Here is a 24,188-nt window from a genome sequence, read left to right as displayed (position 1 = left end):
TAAATACTTCGTGGTCTGTCAAGAGGGGATCCTGGCCCTTGCCTGCTCATGTAAATGCTTCGCGCTCCGCGCGGCATCATACAAAGAAACCAACAGATGCCTTTCTTTGCTTCTACACATTCAGACGAGCTCGTGGGAAAGCTCATGAGCGTCCAAATCCCTTCACTGGATGCACTGTGTTGATCCGAACCCCTGAACCGCTGCGCCGGTGCCTGTTGTGGAGCCCGGTCAGGACCGAGATAGCCACCACCTGCGGCACAACCAACAAATACAACATCTCGGTGTCCATTTGAACCCCGCACCGCTCTGTTTCAACCGAATTCAAAGTTTTCTATTGAAAGCTCTCTCTCCGATCATCACATCTTCACGTTGAGCGGCTAGCCTCAGACATTCTCTAGCGCGTGTTGCAAACATGGCCCACAGATACGCCAACCCACCGCAGCCTCCGGTGACATTCACCACTGATGCGACATCCATCGCCGCCTCGGCGGACGCAGCATGCCGCCACGCCGAACAGGTCATCAACGAGGAAATTCTCGCCAAGGTCACGCCCGAGACCGCCACGTTTGAAAATGTCATTGCGGTGCTCCTCCAGCTCGAAAATAAGTTTCAGCTGACTTCCAACGCCGCAATTATTGGCGCAATACTGGGCAATGGCGGCAGTGGGGAGGCCGACGGCACGCCGAGCGACCTCGAGAAAGCTACACGGGCTGCGGCGAACCGGCTGATGGGCTCCATGAACGACTGGAAGGGCGACGAGAGGCTGAAACCCCTAGTGGATGTGGTGTACCGGCGGGAGCTCCAACGACGACAGCAGAGTGGCTCGCCGGATGTAATGGACGATGAAAGCTGGAAGGCGCTATGCCAGGAGCAGCGCAGGTTCTCCATTGAGGGTGTCGATTCGGCCAGTCAGACGCGCATCGCGGAAGTCAAAACAAGACTTGCCGAGATTGAGGCGGCTTTCCTGGACAACCTGCGCATGGCACAGGATTGTTTATGGCTCACTCGTGCTGAGCTTGACGGTGTGCCTGCGGCCACAATTGATGCTTTGGATGCGGGCATCGGGGATTTGGCCGGAAAGTTCAAGCTGAGGCTCAAAGACCATCAGGTCAGAGCCGTGGTGAGCCAGCTCACCTCGCCCACGATTCGAAAGCAGGCATACTTGGGCACGAGAAACATGGTAAGTAACCAGGGTGGTACTCGGCAAAGAGTTGTGCTGATTGATACACAGGCGAGGGAGAATGACTCCCTATTACAAGAGGCCGTCAAGCTTCGCTACGAGGCAGCTCGTCTACGGGGCTACGACAGCCATACCGCTTACAAAGTCGAGAACATGATGGCCAAAACAACCTTGGCGGTAGAAAAGCTGCTGAACACCGTTCAGCAGCAAGCACTCGCTCGACTCCCACACGACCTCGAGAAGCTTCGCGTGCTCAAAACAGCAGGCTCACATGCTCAAGGAGACGCAGAGTCGGAAATTATCACGTGGGCCAACTTGTCATATTACAGCCGCCTGTATGAGGAGCAGAACCACGGGGTCGACCAAGCTCTGGTAGCGCAATACTTTCCATTAGTACCCACAGTGTCTAAAATGCTGGACCTCTTTGGCAAATTATTCGGCTTTGTCTTCCACAAGATCACAGACACCAAGCACGGCCAGCCCGAGAGTCTAGTCTGGCACAAAGATGTCATGGTGTACAGCGTCTGGAACGACGAACAGGAAGGGGGCAGTTTCGTCGGATATTTGTACCTCGATCTATATCCGCGCGACAGCAAGACCCTCGGCGCAGAGTGCCGACCTTTGCATTTGGGCTTCTTCGACCAGCGGACTTCCAAACGGCACCATCCGTCCACTGTGCTTCGAACCAATTTCCAGCCGGACTCATTTCTCCGGCACGCCGACATGACCCTTCTATTCCACGAGCTGGGCCATGGCATTCACGACCTCGCTGGAATCTGCAATTACTCACGCTTGCACGGCGCCGAGACGGCTGGAGATTTCAACGAGGCGCCCTCACAGATGCTGGAGAACTGGTGCTGGGATGCCAGAGCACTGAAAAAGCTCTCAGGGCATCACGAAACTGGCGAACCGCTGCCCGATGAGGCTATTGAGGCGCTCGTGGCTTCGAGGACGGTGTTGCCGGCTGCCAAGTTGATGGAACAGCTCACTTTGACCTTGTTTGACAACGCGGTGCATGGGTCACCAGCCGCCGGAGGTGGTACGATCGATGTGCCAGGTCTATATGCCAAGTACAGCCAACTGGGTGGACTGCACTGTGAAGGAGATGAGTATGAGTTTCCCGTTGCTTTTTGGGATGTGTATTTGAACGTGCAACACTAATAATTCTTCAGGCACGGCTACACGACGTATCAGCATCTTTTCTCTGGCAGCGACGGGACAATGTACTGCTATCTATGGTCGAAGGCGATTGCGCAGGACATGTTTGAGACTGCGTTTGCTAAGGATCCACTTGATGGTGAAGTAGGAAGGCGATACCGGCGGATGGTGCTCGAGAAAGGTGCGAGTCAGGACGAGCTGAAGACTTTGATTGATTTCCTCGGACGTGAGCCGTCCTTCGATGCCTTTCACAAGCATTTAGGCTTGTCGGGCTAGACTTGTGGTCATTCAAGCCAGGCTCCCATCAGCGTTCCCAGCGCACTCCAGGCAAAGTTCAGCATGTGAAATGATGGGTATTCTGTCCTTTCTCAATGCATCGGTCGCCTCTATCGCCTACGTATACCAAGACCACTTTGGAATCCCATCAGCTGGTTGGCGCAAGGACACGTACATCTTGAACTCTCCGTAGTGAAATGTATCCGAAACGCCTAGTTGCTGCCTAGGAACGCTCAAGGCATGACATGTGTCATCAGCGCTATTTGCTAGTGGATGCCTGCGCCTCGTTGCGGGGACCTGGAGAGCCACTAGCATGCTCCTTCAGCCTTGCCCCTGCAGGGTTGTAGGGCTATTTATACTCGACTAGATCCACCTCACCCCAGCTCAAATGTGAATCGAAACAGCAACCAATGCAAGGCGTCTTTGTCTCTCTTGCAAACTCTCAACACCCGACATCGTACGAAGAAACGACACGAATTGGAATACCTCGAGCGCCAATATGGAAAGCGAAGCAAGTTCACGTCCCCAAAGAGCCGCTGACTCGACAGAGACCACAGCACTGCTCGCTCCCTCAGCAGATGCTGCTGCAGCTTCGGAGGGCGAAGAGCACGTCGTAGCTCACGCGGCTGGTCTCGACGACACGACAGACAGCACAGCGCGATTGAGCACAGAGCGACTTCTTCGCATCGTGAGAGGCTTGACCTGGGCTTCACTACTCTTCACTGTGCTACTGATTGGTCTGGCAATTGTGATCCTCGTTCTCGTCAGCAATGCGCCCGAGCCTTTCATGCCACGGTGGCAGCTCATTGAGAACCTGCACACGGTGACCATATACGTAAGACACTCGGGCCTTCTCTCCGACACAATGATTATCACCACTAACTCGAAGCTCGCTTCCAGGCTGTCGTTCTCTGCATCATGGACATTTGGACCCTCCGCCGCCGTGTTGGCGGGGCTTGGGAGCCCTGGGCTGTGCTTTTCACTCTTCTGGCCGACGGGTTGACTGGGGGTTTTGTCTTGAACGCAGCGGGGGAGTCTGTGAGCTTCATCCCCAACCAGAGCTGGTGCGGCTCCTGGCACGACGGCCACTATGACGGGGCTAGGTGCCAGCCCTTTGAGAGCGTCTTTGATGGTATTGCGTCGACATGGGCTGCCCTTGCTCTGCTTTTTGCGTAAGTCAATCCCTTGCATACTCCATTCCGCATATCACATATGAGACTCATATCCATGCCCACAAACACTGATACCTGTCTGTGTCTCTAGATTGATCCACTCCGCCCTCTTCTTGTTGCGCGTTCTGTACCTCGTCCGCACGCATCACACCACCCGCTTCATCACATACGAGGGCGGCGCAGCCAGTGAGACCCTCACAAGCCTCAGCTTCACGCTTGGTCCGTTTGGCTTCGACTTCCGTTTCAGTATCCGGCACCGCAACAGGGACGTACCCGCGGGTGCTGTGCGTGAGGATCAACTTGTTCACGGTGATGCTGTTCGCAGTGAAGTGGCTTCCGTCCGTACTTGAGAGAACCAGCTAGGCGACAATTTAGGAGAGTTTGCTGCTCTTGGCGTCAAATGAGGTGGGCGAGGTCGGGATGAGTAAGTGGACATTACTGTCAGGCTTGCCCCGCAGCCTGCAGTTCGAGAGTCATAAAAACACTCTACGATACTCTAGACTCTCTTTGATGGATAACGCGGTACTTGTGAGGAACTCGGACACCGATATAGATATACGCGTTAGTTGTATTCTATAATAAAGAGTCGTTAGCGCTACGTCTGTATGTCGCCTGGTAAGCGCCTATGCCCGCATCCTATAGCTTAACTGTATAATTATCCGATACCGAGATAACACGGCTACCGTTGGGGGAGAAGGCAGCCGAGTTAACCCCGCGAGTATAGCCCTCGAGTGTTGCCTTATATACGCTTCACTGCTCCGATACTTCCGGTATATACTAAACCTAGTCCGGGCTCTCGCTACAGAAGCGCTACTAAACTAAACTTTTAGAAGGACTAAAGACGATGTAAGAACAGTGCATTATAAGGTAAGTTAGGTAGTAGTCGGATATCTAGTAGGGGGTCGTATTACTATAAGTCTAATTCTTAGGGAGCTAAGTTCTCGGTCACGAAGCGTACACGTTTCAGCTACAATATAGTATTACACTGATAAAGCTAGTATAGCCCCCAGTATCCCACTATCTACACTTCCCGTACCTCGGTACTAGTAGCATAGTTGTACACATTATATATCTCCACCTCATCGACACTAAATCGGTACCAGGTCGGCCCTGTACCTTATTGGCAGTGTCCTCGGGCCTGACAGTGTAGTAGTGCCTCCAACGTCGTTTTATTGCCTAGTGCTTCACCTTCTGCTAAGAAGAATTTAACCGACCTTGGGGCGATCATCTCCTCCAGCGCCCATCCGCGAGTGAACTATCGGCAGTGTGCGATATCGGGGTCTGTTGCAGAGCCTGGTTATGTACCGGATGAGATCAAGACGAAGTTCAGATAAGCCGCCCCGTCTGACTGCAGCTGCTTCAGGCATCAGTGCTGCGGTTGTGTCGGGCTCACCTGACGAGTTCGAACTGCTTGAGGGTGAGACACAATGCATACCTGCATAGTGCAGGTGACATTGCGGGTGTACATCAGCATGGTTCTATATAACCAATCATTATTACAATCTGGAAGGACAACATATACGCGTAGGCAGACTGCTATCGCCCCCTCAGCCTCACCGCATGTTTGACCACAATACACCCGACCGCACTCAACTCTCTCCTCGTTCCTGTAGGACACGGCTAGCTGGCTCCGAGCTCACGAGATGGCACACCAATTTCACAGCGGGGGTCCTACGGGCAGCAAGCGCCTGTGTGGTACAGACGATGCGTTCGACGAGTGTGATGAAGACGAATGTCAGGAAATGGGCGAGAACTTCGAAAACATCGTAGGCTTTGCATACGAACAAGGTACTCGCCTCGATATCTGCTTTGCGAGCCGCCACTATCCCCGGTTGAAACCATGAACTGAATCGTGTTATTCCTTATGTACCCTAAGTATATATTGACTTGCCCGGCGCGCAGTTGTCCGGCACAGCACAAGATCACATCTCGTTTTACAGGAAACTAACATGATGCAAAACTTTAAAAGGCTAAGCGAGGTCTGAAAAGGGAGCCCGACGACTCATTTCAACGAGGAGGGGCCGAGCCTGAAGCACCCACCCCTCCCTCCCCATCACTCTCACGCACGGGCGATGATCTTGGCCGCGGCGACCTCGGCAATGCCGTACGCCGCAGTCTGGATGTGAGCAGCCGGGATAATAGGGATGATGCTGTTGTCGACGACGCGCAGGTTGGTTGTGCCGTACACGAGGAGCTCAGGACTGACCACGCCGCCGTCCTTGCGGGGAAGCATGGCGCAGGTCCCGACAGGGTGGTAGAAGCTGCCCATCGCCGTCTTAGCATACGCGCGCCAGTCCTCGTCTGTTTGGACAGCCTCGCCGGGCTCGGTCTCCGCCACCCAGGTCGACTTGATGGGCTCGGAGTGGGCGATGCGGCGCGAGAACTTGGCGGCCTCGACGAGCCCCTCGTGGTCGTACTTGTTGCTCATGAACTTGGGGTCGATGATGGGCTTGCCGCGTGGGTTGCTCGGGTCGATGTGGACGCTGCCGCGCGAGAAGGGCTGCATGACAGTCGCGATGAGGGTGATGAACTTGCCACCTGTGTATGCAAAGGAGCCGACAAAGTTGGCCTCGTAGATCATCTCGATTGACGGCACGCGGGCGTTGTTTAGATACTGCAGCTTCTTGGCGTCGATGACGTTGGTGCTGCGACCGAAGACGTCGCGGGCGATCTTCTTCATCTTCGCATCCAGGCCAAGCTGGCGCCAGTTCATGAAGCCGTAAGCCGAGGTGGTATACTCGTACAGCGACGGCTCGCCCTCCATCCACTTCTGCAGCTCGCCCGTTGCATTGGCGCCGGCGCTGTCGAAGATGAGGTTGTCGAACGAGTCGATGCCGTCTTTGAGTCTGTACGTATTGGACAGGCGGATGTGGTCCTGGTAGTTCTCGCCGACACCGGGGAGGTTGATAAGCGGGGTGATACCAGCAGCCTTGAGCACGGCGGGCTGGCCAATGCCCGAGAGCTCGAGCAGGCCGGGGCTCTGGACGGAGCCGGCGGATATGATGACTTCCTTCTGTGCTCGGATGACCTCGCCGCCCGGCAGGGTCACGCCGGTCGCCTTGTACTCCGAGTCCTTGAGCTTGACCAGGTTGACCTTGGCAACCTGGGTGTTGGTCCTGACGACCAGGTTCTTGCCAGCCAGGGGCAGATAGCTGCTGGCGGAGTAGGAGCGTGTGTTCTTCTTCGTGTCGATGTTGGTGGGCTGGAACCCGACGCCGATGGGGTCGCCGCCCATGCTGTCATGGTCGTTGACATTGATGCCGAGCTTGCTCACGGCTGGCTGCCAGAAGCGCAGGACAGGGTAGACGACTCGATTGTAGTAGTTTTGAATCGGCCCGTTGCGCCCGTGCCTGTCCTTATCGGTGCCTGTGAAGTTCTCCGACTTGGTCATGGCTTTGATCATCGTGTTCCAGCCCCAGCCCGGGTTCCCGAGCTCAGCCCAAGCCTCGTACTCGGGGGCCGACGCACGGTCGTAGCAAAGGTAGTTCATGGCAGAGGAGCCACCGAGCACCTTGCCACGGTTGACACTGATAGAGCGGCCATCAAGAGACGACTGCTTGACTGTAGTGAAGTTCCAATCGAGGCTGGACCCGAGAATAGACCCCCGAAGGCCAGGGACATTGATCCTCGGGTCATCGAGAGCAGCAGGTCCGGCCTCGATGAGTAGGATGGTGGACTTGGGAAGGCCCAGGCTGAGGCGAGTGGCCAGGGCGGTACCAGCAGTGCCACCACCAACAACAATCTAGGGCATTGCAAGTCAGACATGGCGTTTTGCACCGCGAGCGCGCGCGCGCAGTGTACAGTGCTCACTCACATAGTCAAATGAAGCATCCTCGGCAGACACACCAGCGGAGAGGGCGAGGGCCGCCGCAAACGATAGTGAGAACCTCATGACGAACAATGGAGCGATTGATTAGCCGAGGGGGGGCGACGGAAACAACTGGCTGAGTAGGTGGGTGGCAAGAGGCCCCTAGATTCTTCGAGGGCACGGCATGGTATTTTAAGTTGGACGGCGCATAGCTAGGCCGCCTCTGTTCATCAAGAATCACGACAAGGATGTCCCGCATTGCCGGGGCGCCCCTGACTAGCGGCTCAGGGCTGAAGAGAATGAACTCAATTTGTCAAATTTGCAACGCCTGAACAGAGCAGGGGCACTTGTATTGCTCGGGAAGCGGATCCCGGCCCCAGCCCCGGCCCCGCCTCCACAGTTCCCTCAACGAGCGCTAGCCCGCATTGGGCAGCACATGGCAGGCAGAGTTCAGCCACCACGATACAGAAAAGCGTGCTTGCTCCACCTCGGCAGCAACCACTCGCGGAGAACTTCTGCTCATTAACTCAAAGGAGCAGTTGTTGGTTGGCGCATAGCCGACAACTGCAAACTGCTACTCATGCCACACCCCCTTTTCAACAGGGTGCGGCATTCGCGGAATCCAAGTAGTGCGGGGCGGGCACGAGTACTTAGACCCCCCGAGCCTGCTCTTTGTCCAGTGCAACTGGTAGCCCCCCTTTTAAATCATGCAGGCCCTTGAAAGGCTTGCGGTTGCCTATTTCCACTTTCCTTGAAGCCTTCCCTTTCTGTGTGCGCCAGTTCGCTCATCTCCGTCCCTGTCCTGTCTAGTCGCGCTGATACAGGCATCCTACAATATATTACGGGCCCCCCCCCTTCTCTTTGGTTGAGTCTCCCAAAGTCGAGCTGCCGAAAACCATACGCCATGGCGGACCAGCCGACAACGCGCAGTACCGAAACCAACGGGCCGCTCGTCACCGGTATCGCCATTGGTTTCGTGTGCGCTACGGCCGTCTTCATCGCAGGACGCTTCTACACTCGAGGGGTGCTTCTCAGGTCCATTGGCAAGGATGACTGGTACATGCTGATTGCGACGGTCCGTTCTTTCGTCTTTTTTGCTCTTGGCGAGTACTAACGAGCGCGGTAGGGGTTTTCGGTCATCTACTCCGTGGCCATGTGCTTCGAGGCAAAGTACGGCATGGGCAGGCATGTCGAAACTGTCGGGGAGCAGGAGACCTTGGAACAGCTCAAGGTACGTCCTCCATTCGCCGCATAGCATGACGGCCGGTCGCCCCTGGAACAAGAGTTCCTACGTGCGGGAGGCCCAAAGGAGCTCATGGAAGGCTAACCAAGCTCCACGCACCAGTTCCTCATGGTTGCTATCCTCAACTACAACATGGGATTGAACGTTGTGAAGCTGGGCTTCCTGTTCCAATACCGACGCATCTTCCACGGCGCAGTGATGCAGAGGATATGCTACTGGTTCATTGTCTACGTCTGCCTCTGGGCATGTGTGCAGGCTGTCCTTCTGGGGCTCGCATGCCTCCCCGTCTCCATCATCGTCCCCAGCATGGCCAATTCCTGCCTCGACACGCTGCCCATCTGGTACTTCTCCTCGGGCATGAGCATGGCGACCGATATCCTCATCTGCTGCATCCCGATCCCTTCGGTGTTGAAGCTCCAACTCCCTCTGAGGCAGAGAATCATGGTGCTCGGCATTTTCTGCCTCGGCTTCTTGTAATACGACCACCTCCCCTTCTGCAGGAACGAAACGTGTTTGCTAACACCCGCTCGCAGCGTCTGCATCATCTCCATCTACCGAATGCTCACCCTTAGGGCCGGCGTCATCAGCCAGGACCCGTCCTGGGACAACATCGGCGCGGCGATCTGGTCCTGCATCGAGCTCAACATCTCCATCATCGCATCTACCCTGCCGACCCTCCGGCCCCTGGTCGCACGCCTCCTGCCGGGCATCGGCCTCTCCTCGGCCCACAACGATCGCACCACCTACCTCCGCTACGGCTCGGCCTCGGCGGCCATACGGGCGGGCGCCAGCAAGTCGACGGGGAACAAGAGCAACAAGATGAAGAGCATCAGCACCGAGGAGCTGGCGCTCGAGGAGATGAGACCGGGTGCCGCCGGGAGCACGCGGTGGGACATCCATGCGCACGCCTCGGGGGATCCCTCCACCGACTTTCCGAAGAAGGAGTATGACGAGAGTCGTATTGTAAGGACGACGGAAATATTAGTCGATTCCCGCGCGGCGTAGAGAGGTTGCCTGTACAATGAATGGAACCAGGCCATCACTACCTAGCTCAAGGTAGCTAGTTGCTAGACACCGTTCGTGACATACATCACTTACACGGAAGTAGGCTTCTGATTAACTGTAATTTATTCGCTGTACAATTATATCTGCAGATACTTGTACTTGCACCAATTCTTGATCACATCCGTCGCCAATCCTCACCCTGGCTCCTCTGGTTGTGGTCTTGGGGATAGTTCTACTTCTGATAGATGAGAAGTGGCTTTGCCGGTAGGGAGCCGACTTGGAGTCGATGTGGGTCCGCGAGATGGGCTAGACTCTAGGCCAGGCACCTAGCGTACACTTAGCTAGCGTAAACGCTAACCGCCGGGCCGGGCTAGGCGGCTCGGCCGAGACGAGGCATGAAGAAGGTCCGGATCCGGTTCAACGACACCTGCTGGGCTAAACTCGAAGAAATCATTGATATAGAGTACTAGCTCGACTGTTAAACCCAAGACTGATATCTCCTAAAATGGTCCGCCAAGTTATTCCTGCCTGGTTGCCTTTAACTAATCAAAACTTCAACAACTTCGTGAATTGGGCAAAAATAATCAGACATGCAGATATCGCAATCTGAACCAGCAGACCAGAATCCCGCAAGTTCTGCTTCAATCTCCTAGATTTCACAACCGAACTGATTCCTCGTAAGTCGCCTTCCGAGAGACAGTCCTGCCCGGCCTAGTCTTTGAAGCTCCACTTCACTCTTTGGTTCAAGCGACGCTGTACTTCCTGCACATGTAGTGTCCAACAGCGGGTGAACCACCGGCTGCTTCTGAAGGCTTTCTCCCATTGTACTTGTGACGGTCTGTTGTCGTCGTCGCTAGCGTTTTTGTACACATCTGTGAGGAAGACGTAGCAATGCTCGGCATCTCGGTACTAACGAAACATGGAGTTAATCGCTTCTTGAAGCTCCTAGCTGTTGGACTTGTCTATACAGTAAGTGTCGATCCATAAATGGTTCAGGCTATCCAGTATAGCCTGTTAGCTATAGAACGCGAACTTTCGGTACCTATCCTTATGGTATACGTCGCGAGTGATATGGCCTAGTTGGAAGCCCATTGCCACGCACTTCACATATTTCCTTATTTTGTCAGATACCTAGAGCCAGACTTGGCCGCTGTCTAAGACATTACCTAACTAGCGAACTGGGCGTCGCTGGGCCTTTTCCCCGTATCCTTCCGAATCACAGATAGGATCTGCTATATGAACCAAGCACTACTATTTAACAAAGCTAGCGCTAGGTTCGTACCTCGCCTTCGCCTGTCTAATTGTGGACAAAATGACTACTACGACCGAAGGGAGTTTACCGCTTGCTAGTTTCGGCGGTATTGCCGGCGAGGTGTACTCTGACCTGGGGCTAGAGTGAGGGCATTCCTAGATAGGGACTAAACCAGATTCTCGTGGGAAGCTAGCTAATTCAATAGTGCTCTAATAACGTAGTACCTGTGAGGAAGCTTCTGATTATAGTATTAGTAACGCGCTGCTAGTAAAAGCAGGCTCTAAAACGCAAGAACGAGGTGGAAATCAAGTCGAATTGGTGAAGTTAGATTTCATCTACAACCGCCCTGGAATGAGACAGCAGGAGTGCGCGGAAGTAAGGGGAGAGCAGCCTCTTCAATTTTCGGCTCGTGAAACTATAGTGCATTTTTCATAATCTCAGGCGAAGCATCTCTTACGACAAGACCCCCTAATCATCCAATAGCCCAACGCAACATAGCCATCCCCTTATTTCTTAAAATCAGAGAGATCCTTCAACACCGAGCGGGGTCGGCCATCATAGCTCTTTGCCCTCATCCATGCCTCGAGGTTTGGAATGCGAGTGCTGTGAATGGAGTCAAGGAAAGCCATATCACGCGTAGCCCCCTTCCCCTCACCCCAATAGCGCCACCAAGCCGTGAAGTTCTCGCGCCAGGTCATGAAAGACTCATCGCGCGGTTCAGTTGGCTTTACCGCCCAATTTGCGTACGCGTCTGGGTACGGCTCTGCCTTGGACAGATAATCCTCGAGAGCCACACGCTTATGCACTCCCTTTTTGCCAGTGACCTTGGTGAATGTAGCCGCAATCTCGGCAAAGCTCACTTGGTCCGTTGCCACTTCAAGATTGAGGCCGGCTGACTGAGAGGGATGGTCAAATAACCACAGGCTGTAGACTCCAACGTCATCGAGGGCAATAAGGGGAATCTTGCCGTCCGCTACCAAGCCTGTGGTTAGTTTGCTGCCTACAATAACTGATGCTAGGGGCGATCATAGGAACACTTACCTGCTGGGTTCTCCCAGACAAACGATCCATCGTCTTGAGCTTTGGGAACAAACATTCCATCAAATAGCATATCCATATATGGCCCTGTGGTCAAAAGTGAAGTCTTCATGCCAGATTGGCCATGACTCAAGATCAAATCGCCAACGCGCCCTTTGGCATCGCAGTGTCCGCAATGATACCGCTCGTCCCAATCGGCCTTGCGAAGACCATAATCGATATTTGCGAATACATAGTGCTCGACGCCATGGTATCTCGCAATCTCGTATGCCCGGATTCCGTAGAAAAGCTCGTTCTTCTCTCCGATCGTGAATCCGTCTAGATTCACCCACGCACCGTATACTCCAGTGAATGCAGCATGAAGGTCCTTCTGGCTATCCTGGGACCCTTGTATAAGTGTCACATTGGGTAATTCGGCTAGTGCCGTGGCCTTTTCCGACGCAACGTTACGAGTAAGCACCCGAACACTGTAGCGGCCACTTTCAGAAAGTGCTGTACGCCATGGTTAGAATGGGGTTCTGTTAAGGTCGGGTTCTGCGATACACACCCTTGACAACAGGAGTGCCTTGAGCACCTGTTCCACCAATGACGAGAATCAACTTTTGATCAGACATGACGTGTTGGACAGCTGGCGAATCTACTTTGATGATGTGTGCCGTTCACAAACTGTTCGTAGGGGCTGTTCTACTTTATATATTCTCACTGTTCTACATAACACCAGTGTTATTAATCAATTGCTTGTACGATTTATAATATCAGGTAAGCCTGTCATGCGCTTTGCTTACCTGCGTTTCGAAGTGTAGAGGTGTGCTTGGTAATGTTACATGTCTCAATACCTGGATGTTCTTGTCACTATTTTATGGCGACAGGCATTGGAGCTGCCTCACGTCTACATACTACGAGCCCATTTGTAATCAGCCATTTTGCGGTGGCCATTGTCCTATCCTTACCTTCTTGCGATTATCTAGCATAGTATTTCAATCACGTACATTTGAGTAATGTCGGCATTGCGGATATTGCGGCTGTTGAGTCGGCTCCGCAGCTGATGCGGTCATTGCGGTCTTTTCGGCAGGTGCGGACTTCGCGGTCAATGCGGGCATTGCGGGCATTGCGGGCATTGCGGTCCTTTCGGCAATTGTGGGTATCTACACCGACCATCAAAGCGCTCGATCTATGCTTATGAACGTACACCATGCATGGAATTAGGAGAAAGCTATATAGATACAGTCTTCATTAATCCCATACCACCCTAACAAGAAACATCAAATTCACCTCCAAGCTCTCATCTATCAAGCTCACCCTCAGAAGCCTTCACCATGGCTAAGCTCATTGTTGTTACTGGTGCGACAGGCATGCAAGGCTCAGGCGTCATTGATGCCTTGTCTGCTAATGCTGACTGGAAGATCCGAGGTGTGACTCGGAACTTGAGCAGCGCAAAGGCTCAAGCTCTGGCCAAGCGTGGCGTCGAAATGGTGGCAGCTGATTTGGACGACGAAGACAGTCTGACTGCTGCCTTTGTTGGCGCGAGCGCAATCTTCGGCGTCACAGACTTCTATGAGCCCTTTGCCACTGGAATCGGTCCAGAAAAGGCCATGCAAATCGAGTACACCCGGGGCGTGAATATGGCTCGTGCCGCCGCCAAGACTGCTACTCTGGAGACTTACTTTTGGAGCACATTGCCTGCTGCAGGCCAACTAACGAAGGGCGAAGTCAAAGTACCACACTTTGATGCTAAAGGGGACGTGGACGCATACTTGAAGAATAACCCGATCTTGAACCCCAAGACCATTTTTCTTTTAACCGGATTCTATGCTTCCAATTTTGATTACCCTCCCTTCACCCCTATTTACTCGGTATGTAATTACGGTAAATGTCCCCATCCATGAACTGGATTATTGATCGTTTACTTGTAGAAGCCAGCCGGACAGTACATTCTCGCTGTTCCGGCCAGTTCAGAAACCTGGGTTCCCTCGCTTGGCCCCGTCACCAATATCGGCGTCACAGTTAGCGGCCTTCTCCAGTACCAGTATCCTGCAACAGCAAGCGGGCCCCAGGGAGGCAGATACGTCCATGTCACAACTGGAAAGTACAAGATCCAAGAGTATTTCTCGAAGTGGGCCCAGATTGCCGGGAAAGGAAAGCTTCAAATACTATCAGTCCCACTCGAGCAATTTGAGGGGCTCTTTGGCATATGGGGGACCGAACTGGGCCTCATGGTTAAGTTCTGGGAAATTGCTGGAGCTCCAAGAATGTGGGGAACAGTCGGCGAGGGCGATGTCATGATTGATGCCCGTGATTTAGAGGGCGTCAAGGGGAGGTTGGTCAGCGCTGAGGATTCCTGGAAATTGGTGAATTGGGACCAATTGTAGAACCTTTCTCAAAGAGAGGCTATTTACATAGCCAACCGACATGGGAGAGGTTTAGATCAGGATAGATGCTAAAGTTGGCCCTTGATACACATAAACATGAAGTTCCGTAAATACAGAGACTGAGCTGGTAAAACATAATGAACTCTGGCTCTTGGACGCTCATTTAGCTAAGAATAGCCGCAGCCGCAATCCAGCGTGAGACTCACGACACCCTTGAGAATGTCGGCAGTGTGGTTCCAACCACATTATGGACATCGTGTTTGATCTTGTTAGTTTAAGTCACATAGCTTCTGAGGTCAGGAGAGCCTCTTTTGTCTCTAGAATACTTAAATAGACACCTTTGCTTGATGTTAGATGCATTTTGATATAGATATTCAGTAGAAGGGCTTACCAGCAAGTAGCCAGCGGCTTTTTAAGTGTTGCAGAAGCCATTTCAGAGTGGCTATTTTGTCTTGAATTTCGGCCGAAGGACTCCCTCGGCCAATGTTCATAAGAGTCGAGATTGCTTGATATATAACGTCGGCGAGAAAGAAAGTGCATTCGCCTCCTAGTAGCTGTTGGCCATCACCGGCCTGCTGAAGGTACGACGACATATGGCAAAGGGTGTCGAAAGCACTGCGAGTCTCGACAAATGTGTAGAGCTCCGCCTCTTGTGTAGTATCCATTTTCCGCCGTGCCCAATAATGATGTTGCAGGAGAAAAACGCCACTGTAGTATCGTTACCGTTTGCAATCTGCAAAACATCGGATGGTGTACTTACCTATAGGACACAACGCTTTGAGAGCAAAAGCCCAACTTGCGAATTGTGATTTCCTCCGCATTAGCCCGAACCAATGCTTCAAGAGTGCGACATAGCTGTGCAATGTCTGGCGGCACAGTTGTGTGATCGGCGTCATGAAAGGGAATAGCCGAAGATCTGATCACCTTCAGGACCTTGCTGACCAGGTATGTAGCTTGGCAAAGTCTTGAGAACTGGCCAGCCTTTAATGAGAATGCCTGGGATATGGGGACCGCGTCGCTTGGTTGTGTTGTCTAAACACACTTCATGTCAGGAGATCCTCTTATGCCTGCTTATGATAATGAATGCAAGGGTGTATTTACCGTGTAATAGAACCGATCGTCGTCGACAGGAAGAATATCATCAAACCCAGGATCCTCTGTTGCTAAATTCCGAGAGGGGCTCGCGAAGTTTAGGAACCTGCATCCGACATGTCAATCCCGACCGCCTTCTTCAAGTAACGTGACGTACCGGTCCAATACCAAGACACCCCACCAAACTCTGCGCGCCTCCTCGATTTCTATCCATGGGACCGCGTGGGGATAGTAACCCATCCTGTCCTTGTTGACCTTATCGAGTCCCATAATGATACCATAGCGGGCACATGCCCCGACGGTCAAATACGCAGCGGGGTAGATGGCGTCGCCAATCTCGAAAATAGCGATGCATACTGCAGCCTGCAATACTTGGACACTTAATTTTTCCGTAATCTCGACTTCGGAGTAGAATCGCTTTGCCAGTCGGTATAACGAAGTTCTGTCAGCAACCTCACCATCGAGTACCGGTAAGCACAGCTTCATGCATATGGAGAGTAAGGCGGCCGGACGTCGGGATGGAGAAAGCGGATTCAGCATAGCCGCTAAATGCCGTTTTCTGTTGATAATTGGCATCCATGACTTTGTCAGCCCGAAGAACTTGGCTGTCGTGTCCCGTATCTGCTGGCTGTCGCCCAGATGAAAAACAACCTCGTCGGGCACGCCGTGGTCCAGGCGAGGAATTTCTAGCCCAGCCGCGCGAAACAGGTCGGGGGCGATGAACCTAGTAGCAGATGCCAAAGCAAACGACTGAGACACGTGAAGCGTTTGCCCATACGGTGCGTTGGTGGCACTTTCGGCTGACTCGGGCGATGGAAGAGGTTGACCGCGGCGCTGCGGATAGCTACACCTTAAGCCCCTTCGGCTGCAAAGTTGGCATCCTGGCAGGGTCTTGTCGCAGCGGCGCTTGCTACCGCGGCAGGAGAAGCAGGACGTGCGCGCCAGTCGATTTGATGTCGTGATAGGTGTCATCATCGTCAGAATGTGTGCTAGTGTTTGAAATCGACGCGGATAGATATTACGGGCGGCGGGCATCTGCAGGATTTTAGCGGGATTTGCGGGGTTTGCGGGGGTTCACGGGATATACGGGAATCACGGGATTTACGGACTTCCACCATGATGTGGTCATCCACCTTCATTATTGACACCGTTGCATTGTTACGGGGAACCCACAAACCTCCCCTACTTCCCTGCTGCGTGTGTAAGGTATGCTGCGTTGTGTACTGCGATCGGGCAGTGCGGGGTGCGAACCTTCACAGGACGGCAGAGGCAAGGAATTTGAGGGGTTTGACGGTCAGAGGTTATTGCACAAGTAATAAAAGGGGTTATGCGGTTGGTCTTAGGCACAAAAGTTATGTATTTCGAGTTGCACAATTCTGGCACAATTACGACTTGGTGCTTTCAACCAGCACGACAAGTTCGTCGGGACAGACAACCTTCAACAGGACATCACCAGTTTTCCCAAGGCATGTAGACTATCATCCTTGTTTTCAGCGGCCCAGAAGTCAGTTTTCAATAGGAGCACTCTCTTTTCAGACCAGAATTGAGAAACTTCACCAAATTTCAATGACCTTCTACTTTACAATAAAATCCGACTCGTATCGTCGCCACCTCTGGTCGCTGTAATCCCAATACCTTCGTTTCGGGCCCCTCCCTAAAAGAGCTCTCTCTTACTCGACTGCGCTTTATTTGCGCAACGGTTTCCGACAAGAAATAGGGCCCGGATTACAGGTACAAATGGACTATCTCTGTGGTTTCGAGTTGCATTGGGCAGAACTACTGGATTGTTTGAGTTCACGAAGATGTCACCATCCATTGATCGTTGGGTTTCGCCGTACTTGCCACTTTTCAGGGGCATCTTGAATCATTTACACCGCGTGTGATATAGTCCAACTGGAAGCGCATTGCCACGCGCTTCGCCATATATCTCCTAGTGTTACTAGGTGACTCGATGTGTAGGCGCCTTTAACCAGACATAGCGAATGTCCAAGACATTACCTGAGGAGCGACTCAGCCGTCGCTGCATTCCTTCTTTGTGTTAATCCGAACCACAGACAAGACCTACCACATAGACAAACTACCACTCTACAACAAAGCCAGCACCATACTCGTACCTCGACTTTGCCCGTCTCGCACTATTTCTCACGTCGCAGATCCAAGCTGCCTATCGCTCGATGATTCCATACACAGCTCTTATTACTACAACACCATCGGTCACGGATACGCAATATAATCAAGTATCATCCATTGCTGAGAACAAATATAGCCTTCGAATGTATACTTGCTTTACACCGGGCTAGCAACGTACGCATAGTCTGAATATGTCTCATATGAAAGCCGTAGGTTTCAAGGGTGAGAAGATTGTGAGTACTACCGCAACAGTCCCACAAGCTCGGCTATCCCGCCCGACCAATCCACTTTGGCTCACTAACTCGCCTCTACAATACAGGTTTTCGATCATTTGGCAAAGAAACTCCGCAATTGGTCATATGAGAACTGGACCAGCCGTCTTCGATCACGCGCTGGATTTCCTGCCTTTCGTCGTGAAGAAGCCGACCACGCCGACTTCACTTACCGAGACACCGCATTGTCTATGCGCAGGTGGCTCAACAAACTCGCTGTTCCCATCGATCCATCGTGGTCAGTCTACACGACATATCATATTGAAGTCAAGACGACCAATAAAAATCACAAAGCACCTTTTCGAATCAGCGACAATCAGCTGGCACTGGTGAGCTCTGATTCAGGCCTTGTGTAGTTCCCCATGGGAGAATCGTTCTGCCACGAATAAAGTTGGCGCTGTGGGTTCAATGGCCGAGGTTCTAATCGCTTGTAGATGCGCCGCCATAGCAACGATCCAAGGTCCGCATATATGCTCTTCCTCGTCTACAATGTTGACTCTTTGGGCCAGCAGGGCATTGAAATATTCAGTCAGCCGTGGAAACTCCAGAAGGACCGGGAGATATACCTGCAGCCTGCTGCTGATGGCACGATTCGGGAGCACAGACGACGGCGATCCCAGGGAAAGACATGCAGATATACCACAACAGTGAGCAAGAGTGGAGGCTATCATGGTTGCCAGGTGGTCATCCGGCCTGAGAAGAGATGGTGGGAGTGGATGGATCCACGCGATATTATTGTGATCTAAGAGACTGGCGGGGTCATGGATGCTATCTTGCAGTGAGCTCTACTCCTAGGTCTGGATCTGCGCATAGGGGATCTCCAACGAAGTCCATGAGCTTTTCGAAGAGGCAAATAGGGAAGGGAGAGACATAAGTCAAGGCATGTGATTGGACTGGCCCACATGCAAGACGATGCAGACATTTGTTTCTTGACTCATCGTCTACGATCACAATGAGTAGATCCTCCTGATTGCATGCCTTCTCATTTTGCACAATTGGATTACCTCGTCTGGGACTCTTGTGAGCATGACAGACCCAATAGCCACAACCCGCAGTCTACCTGCCGGTTGAAGTACCCGCTACTTCCCGATCTAGCGTAGAATCGTCAGCGATAGATACCCCGCTCCACCCCACGATGCGGCTTACTCGTCTGACCTTGCCCTCTCCAGTCACCAACCTCACTCCATCTCCACTTACCACGGCCCTTGCATCACGTTGCACAGCCTAGACTGTGCTCAGCCCAGAAAAAGATGTGGCTCATAGAGACACGCACGCTCAAGCTCAAGTTTGTGACCGACGCCCGCCAGGAGGGCCGCCCCTACGCCATCCTCTCACACACATGGGTCGACGGCGAGGAGGTCAACTTCCAGGAATTCCAGGACCTGGAACGCGCAGAAGCTACGAGGCCGTCTGGGTTCGCCAAGATCAAGAAGACCTGCGAGCTGGCCCTTAGAGAAGAGCCACCGCTGGAGTACTGTTGGGTGGACACATGCTGTGAGTGCCATAGGATATATCCGTGATGATGCCGTTCTCCGCCAGCAATACTGCCTGGTTCCCACATGGAAATCTCCCTTCTATTCTGTGTGTTCAAACAGCCTCCAAAAACATGAATCTCGAGTCTGACTCTTGAACAACATAGGCATTGACAAGTCATCCAGCGCAGAGCTCACCGAGGCCATCAACTCCATGTTCAGGTGGTATAAACATTCCACCGTCTGCTACGCCTTTCTCGCCGATCTAAAGCCTGGAAAGTCGGTGAATGAGGAGGACCTCGCTGCATGCCGATGGTTTTCCCGCGGTTGGACGCTCCAGGAGCTGATTGCGCCTCGCGTCATGGCATTCTTCGACAAGGAATGGAGGTTCCGAGGCACCAAGCGAAGGCTGAGGACGGCACTGAGCAACATCACGGGGATCTCTACAACCGTTCTCAGTGACGTCGAGGAAGTCTTTGGCGAGTGTATCGCCAAACGCATGTCCTGGGCCGCGAAGCGGCAGACGACACGCCTCGAAGACAAAGCCTACTGTCTCCTGGGTATATTTGGCGTATACATGCCCATGATCTACGGCGAGGGCTCCAAGGCATTTATGCGCTTGCAGGAAGAGCTGATCAAAGACAACCACGACCGGTCGATATTTGCCTGGAAGGCTGACAGAGACTACCAGTACCGCGGACTAATGGCGCATGACCCCAGCGAATTCTCCCACTGTGGCAAATACGGCAGGTTGCAGGTAGCATACCGATCCAACAGCGACTTTGTCATGACAAACCGTGGCTTCCGCTTCGAGGGTCGACTGCCGCTGTACAAGGGCAAAGATGGCAGCGTCGACTTCCTCCTCGACCTGGAATGCTGCGACTATGTCGGTTCGGGCAGAATGGCCTGGATCGGCGTCAGCTTGGAAAAGACTGGGAAATATGGCTACGTGCGCACCGCCCCGCAGGAGCTCCGCTACTTTGATCGGTTTCTTGAGGACCAGCGATATCTACCCTACCTGTCCCTGTCCCGGTATTTCGTGGCCAGGGATCTGTACAGGCGCGATGTCCGGGGACTCCTGCGCCAGTATGCTCTTTGTGTAGAGGTTCGCCTGCCCCCAAACGCCAGAATCGTATCCGTGCAGCCCGAAGAGCTCTGGGATCCCGTACGGAGCCTCTTCTGGACGCTCGGCGCCGACACCTTCATTGGCGCCATATCAATGCGCTTTGTCGATAGCAGATTGATGCGCGTTGCCAATACCAGCAAAAGGACATTGTTAGTCTGTGGTACGAGAAGACCGCATCACACAGATCTGGTGGCCACTCCGAACGAGTCCGCGGACTGGGATTCCCAAGGTCAACAACAGCCTTCGCAAGGCACTGGTCAGAACGTTGTGACGATCAAGCCACAGCACATCAACAAGCGTATACCGTGGTGCTATACCTATGCTGACCAGGACAAGGCGTCGGAAGTTGCGGACATCAGGACTGGGGCGCAGTCGGATACGTATGAAAAAGGGCCCATGGATCTCACCATGCTCTGGCGCGTGATCAACAATCCTAAACCCACGCGTCACGGTTCCAGTAGTGGTCCGACTGCCTCGCCTGGAAGGTTCGAGGTGGAGGCCAAGACAAGCATCATCAAATGCCAGGATCAGGACGCCTTCCGCGTTAGTCTGACGGCTTGGCAAGAGGGCGAATGGACCGAAGCGCTACAGAGAGAGCAGGAAGGGGTTGCGGAGGGATCGCAATCAGCGGCGGGTGCGTTTTTAATGCCTGTGCCTTTCAGGCATGTCAAGAGCAGGGACTCTTCACGGTCGCCGTCGGGAGACAGAAACTCCGCGAAGCGTCTCACCTGGAAAGGTGAAGGGCAACAGTGGCTAGGTTCGGAGGCGACGGAGGTTAGCTGGACGGATAATAGAGAATTTCACTAGGAAAATCTCTTATTTCCCATGGTGTCAATAAGAGAGTACCCACTTCCATTCTTTGAATATTTACGGAATTGGCAGCCATATTGGAACTCGATCAATTACAGGTCGCTTCCGAAAAGCCGCTGAGCCTGAGGGGTTTGATTTCAAGTCGTGCAATGCCGACGCTTGTGCTCAAAGTGCAGTCACTGTTGTTCGCATAATGTGGATGTGGGATGCCCCTTTTGTGGAAGAAATGTTGCATTTGTTGAACTGAAAACAGAACCAAACCAGAATTCCCCTCAAAACCTTCCCATCGCAGCTATCTTGTTGAACAACATACTTTTGGTTCATTTCCCGCAACTCCTCATCCAAACTTGTATCCAAACTTCCATGTACCACTTTATCGAAACAATATGTGCCTCCTGGTACTCATCTTGCCTGCTCCAACAAAATATATCAACGTGAGTAGCTCGTGGCGAGGATAGAATGATCGCAGATTTGTTGTCCCCGTTGAACATCCTGCACGTTGAGTCCAGTTTAATAATATCCTTCATCATCTCCATGCCAGCCCTCATGGCACTGCTCCTCGTCGTCCACTGGCGCGCCACGGCGGCCACCACCACCGCCACCACCACCGCGGCCGCGCACGACGTCCATGACATTCGCGAACCCAGTCCCAGCAATGACAAACATCCCGACGGACTGGACGATCTGGCAGGCGCCGGCGGCGATGATGCGCTGCCACCACTGGGGGTCCTGCTGGGGCAGCGAGGCGATCATGCCGGACATGACTGGGGTCTGGGGGCCCTTGTGCGCAAAGATGACAACGGCGACCCAGATGGTCATGCTCAGGCTGGGGATGAGGGAGAAGACAAGGGCCGCGCAGTCCGGAATCCGGTTCTTGGGCCAGGGGAGGTATGTCGGGAGGGTGAAGAAGCCGGCCATGGCGGCGAGCACGAACCACGCCTGGCCCTCGATCCAGCCTGATGTCCACCACTGCTCGATGTGGCCGTGGGCGAGGAGCGCGAGGAGTGCAGCGGTGCTGACGAGCACGAGGACGCGGGCGATCCAGGTGATTTTGCTGGGGCGGGGGTCGAAGTACTCGACCTCACCCTCGCCTTCGTACTGGTCCGACATGTTTGCTGATTTTGATGTGATGACTCGGAATAGGTTCGAGGTGATTGGTGGCGCTGCTGTGTGATGCTGGTGACTGTGTTGGTCCGCTAAGGCCAAGTTGATTTGATGACAGGTTGGGTGTCGTGAGTGTCCGGCACCAAGTCCAAGTGATTTGTCTCGTGCAGAATTTGTTGCCGAATTATGTTGTGTAGTAGGTGTGCCTGGCTTGAGAGGTCTTGTGCTCTGTATGTAGGCGGTGCCGTGATATGTGTCTTGACTACCGGTGTGAGTTTTGGTGTTGTGATCAAGTGGACGTTAGTGGTCTTTGATGTGTTGTTGAGTGTTGGGTGTTTGGTCTTCAGGCGAGAGAGCCTGATCAGTTGTTGGGGAATCAGCACCGGCTATATTATTTCCTGCATAGGCTGGGTTGTCTCCGATACGACTACATCAAGTAACGGAGATCGTGTCTTGATGGCTTTCTCCGATACTACTGCCCCGCACTGCGATATCAAACAGTCGACGGAGACAGCATTGCGGCACCCCGCCGGCAGTCAATCGAGATTAAGGTTTCATGGTTCTAGGGAGAAAACGACAGAATGTCAGGTCTTGCACCAGGGCTACAGTGCATTGTCGTGGCTGGCTGCATGCATCTTGTTCGCCATGGTAACTACGTGGCCATGCTACACTTCTTGAAGCGCCAGCACAAGCCATTGTTTTTGATGCTCTCTGGCAAGTCCCAGTACTCGGCGATCCTGACCCCTATCTTGGGAAAGTGTGGCTCGTGGCAGTCCTCTACTCTCTCCACATCTCGGTGGTTTGGCTTCTCCGTTGCCACCAAGGCGCAACACCAGGGCGACTCTAATTGACCGTCACTAAACGCAAATTTACGTAGCCTTTTCGAGGCCTTCTTGGAACAAGATTGTGGTAAGCTAAAAACTGAGTCTCGCAGATCGTGGAGACAGACTACAATGTGACAGCTCCCCAGGTGCCGTCGGGCATTGTGACTAGCTGAGCCATGGGCCGTGTTCGCTTTATGGGTTTGCCGTCCCGCGTCCTGGTGATCTTGTGGCTGCCCAGCCACTCAGCCATGCAGTGCAACAGCGCCCCCTTTTCAATACTGGCCTCGCAAGCGATGGCCCTGTGGTTGAGTCTATATGACCTCGAGAACTTCCGCTGCTTTGCGCGCGCATGAGTCGGCCTCAATCGCCGTTGGGCGGCGCCACATCTCGCGAATGTAGTTTTGTTCCTCGGGTTTCTCAAGATTCCGCCCGGTGCTGCTGTTCAATGTCTCCTTTTCCGCGTGACGTGGCAGTGCCAGACGCCACGGCGCCAAGGGGGACTTCGCGTATTGTTGTTGTTTTCACGCATTGTCCCGTTTTTCATCTCGCACAGGCGGCGACTCCGGTGTGTGGCTGCGTCGCTAGCCGGTCCTCTGCCCCGTCCGACACGGTCCGAAGACACAGTACGCGCTTGGCATTTAGTGCGAGCGGGAATCGTGGCCGTATAGGGCCCTATCGACAACACTGTCCGGATGCGCGAGCTCAGGAGCCGTCGGCAGGGTCGGGGCCTAGAACAAGTCGCGCCTCCATTGGACTGCCGATCTCCCGCGCTTTTCACGCTGGTCGAGGCCCCCACGTGTGCTCCGCGATCAAATCTCCACAAGAGTCTTGCGCACGAGCAGGCGGCGAGTATAGCG

General features: G+C 53.4%; 9 protein-coding genes across 9 annotated transcripts; 5 read left to right on the top strand and 4 right to left on the bottom strand.

The window, feature by feature from the left end:
* The first annotated feature begins 315 nt into the window (after nt 1-315).
* Nucleotides 316-4,458, top strand: B0I36DRAFT_388661 (uncharacterized protein). Its single transcript, XM_046161264.1, has 6 exons — nt 316-1,180; nt 1,232-2,289; nt 2,353-2,564; nt 3,163-3,449; nt 3,515-3,786; nt 3,878-4,458. Exons 1-6 carry the CDS (start codon nt 413-415, stop codon nt 4,134-4,136), a joined length of 2,856 nt encoding a protein of 951 aa, XP_046006724.1. The 5' UTR covers nt 316-412; the 3' UTR covers nt 4,137-4,458.
* Nucleotides 4,459-5,612: 1,154 nt separating this feature from the next.
* B0I36DRAFT_335983 (choline dehydrogenase) lies at nt 5,613-7,780 on the bottom strand (the record flags this gene model as incomplete). The annotated part of the gene is made up of 3 exons (XM_046155554.1): nt 5,613-7,528; nt 7,601-7,673; nt 7,776-7,780. The coding sequence occupies 3 exons, from the start codon at nt 7,778-7,780 to the stop codon at nt 5,846-5,848; spliced, it is 1,761 nt and encodes a 586-aa protein (XP_046006723.1). The 3' UTR covers nt 5,613-5,845.
* Nucleotides 7,781-8,283: 503 nt separating this feature from the next.
* Nucleotides 8,284-10,278, top strand: B0I36DRAFT_335981 (uncharacterized protein). Its single transcript, XM_046155553.1, has 4 exons — nt 8,284-8,669; nt 8,721-8,825; nt 8,940-9,310; nt 9,371-10,278. Exons 1-4 carry the CDS (start codon nt 8,499-8,501, stop codon nt 9,840-9,842), a joined length of 1,119 nt encoding a protein of 372 aa, XP_046006722.1. The 5' UTR covers nt 8,284-8,498; the 3' UTR covers nt 9,843-10,278.
* A 1,204-nt stretch (nt 10,279-11,482) lies between these two features.
* Nucleotides 11,483-12,746, bottom strand: B0I36DRAFT_277019 (uncharacterized protein; the record flags this gene model as incomplete). Its single annotated transcript, XM_046151407.1, has 3 exons — nt 11,483-12,067; nt 12,136-12,624; nt 12,680-12,746. The coding sequence occupies 3 exons, from the start codon at nt 12,744-12,746 to the stop codon at nt 11,601-11,603; spliced, it is 1,023 nt and encodes a 340-aa protein (XP_046006721.1). The 3' UTR covers nt 11,483-11,600.
* A 702-nt stretch (nt 12,747-13,448) lies between these two features.
* B0I36DRAFT_354733 (putative hscarg dehydrogenase) lies at nt 13,449-14,501 on the top strand (the record flags this gene model as incomplete). Its single annotated transcript, XM_046157340.1, has 2 exons — nt 13,449-13,985; nt 14,046-14,501. 2 exons carry the CDS (start codon nt 13,449-13,451, stop codon nt 14,499-14,501), a joined length of 993 nt encoding a protein of 330 aa, XP_046006720.1.
* Nucleotides 14,449-16,590, bottom strand: B0I36DRAFT_335975 (uncharacterized protein). Its single transcript, XM_046155552.1, has 5 exons — nt 15,751-16,590; nt 15,603-15,699; nt 15,262-15,533; nt 14,893-15,209; nt 14,449-14,839 (listed from the first exon to the last, which is right to left on the bottom strand). The coding sequence occupies exons 1-5, from the start codon at nt 16,566-16,568 to the stop codon at nt 14,781-14,783; spliced, it is 1,563 nt and encodes a 520-aa protein (XP_046006719.1). The 5' UTR covers nt 16,569-16,590; the 3' UTR covers nt 14,449-14,780.
* Nucleotides 16,591-17,914: 1,324 nt separating this feature from the next.
* Nucleotides 17,915-18,351, top strand: B0I36DRAFT_354731 (uncharacterized protein; the record flags this gene model as incomplete). Its single annotated transcript, XM_046157339.1, has 2 exons — nt 17,915-17,956; nt 18,043-18,351. The coding sequence occupies 2 exons, from the start codon at nt 17,915-17,917 to the stop codon at nt 18,349-18,351; spliced, it is 351 nt and encodes a 116-aa protein (XP_046006718.1).
* An 894-nt stretch (nt 18,352-19,245) lies between these two features.
* B0I36DRAFT_253005 (heterokaryon incompatibility protein-domain-containing protein) lies at nt 19,246-20,137 on the top strand (the record flags this gene model as incomplete). Its single annotated transcript, XM_046150723.1, has 2 exons — nt 19,246-19,489; nt 19,635-20,137. Coding segments are annotated over 2 exons (747 nt in total), but the record flags the coding sequence as incomplete, so codon positions are not given.
* Nucleotides 20,138-21,913: 1,776 nt separating this feature from the next.
* B0I36DRAFT_354729 (uncharacterized protein) lies at nt 21,914-22,513 on the bottom strand (the record flags this gene model as incomplete). Its single annotated transcript, XM_046157338.1, has 1 exon — nt 21,914-22,513. The coding sequence occupies one exon, from the start codon at nt 22,511-22,513 to the stop codon at nt 21,914-21,916; it is 600 nt and encodes a 199-aa protein (XP_046006716.1).
* Nucleotides 22,514-24,188: the final 1,675 nt, after the last annotated feature.

Source organism: Microdochium trichocladiopsis (assembly GCF_020744255.1).
Source record: "Microdochium trichocladiopsis strain MPI-CAGE-CH-0230 chromosome Unknown B0I36scaffold_11, whole genome shotgun sequence".
Lineage (NCBI taxonomy): Eukaryota > Fungi > Ascomycota > Sordariomycetes > Xylariales > Microdochiaceae > Microdochium > Microdochium trichocladiopsis.
The sequence above is the reverse complement of the archived record's forward strand: the minus strand, read 5'-3'. Positions and strand labels throughout refer to the sequence as shown.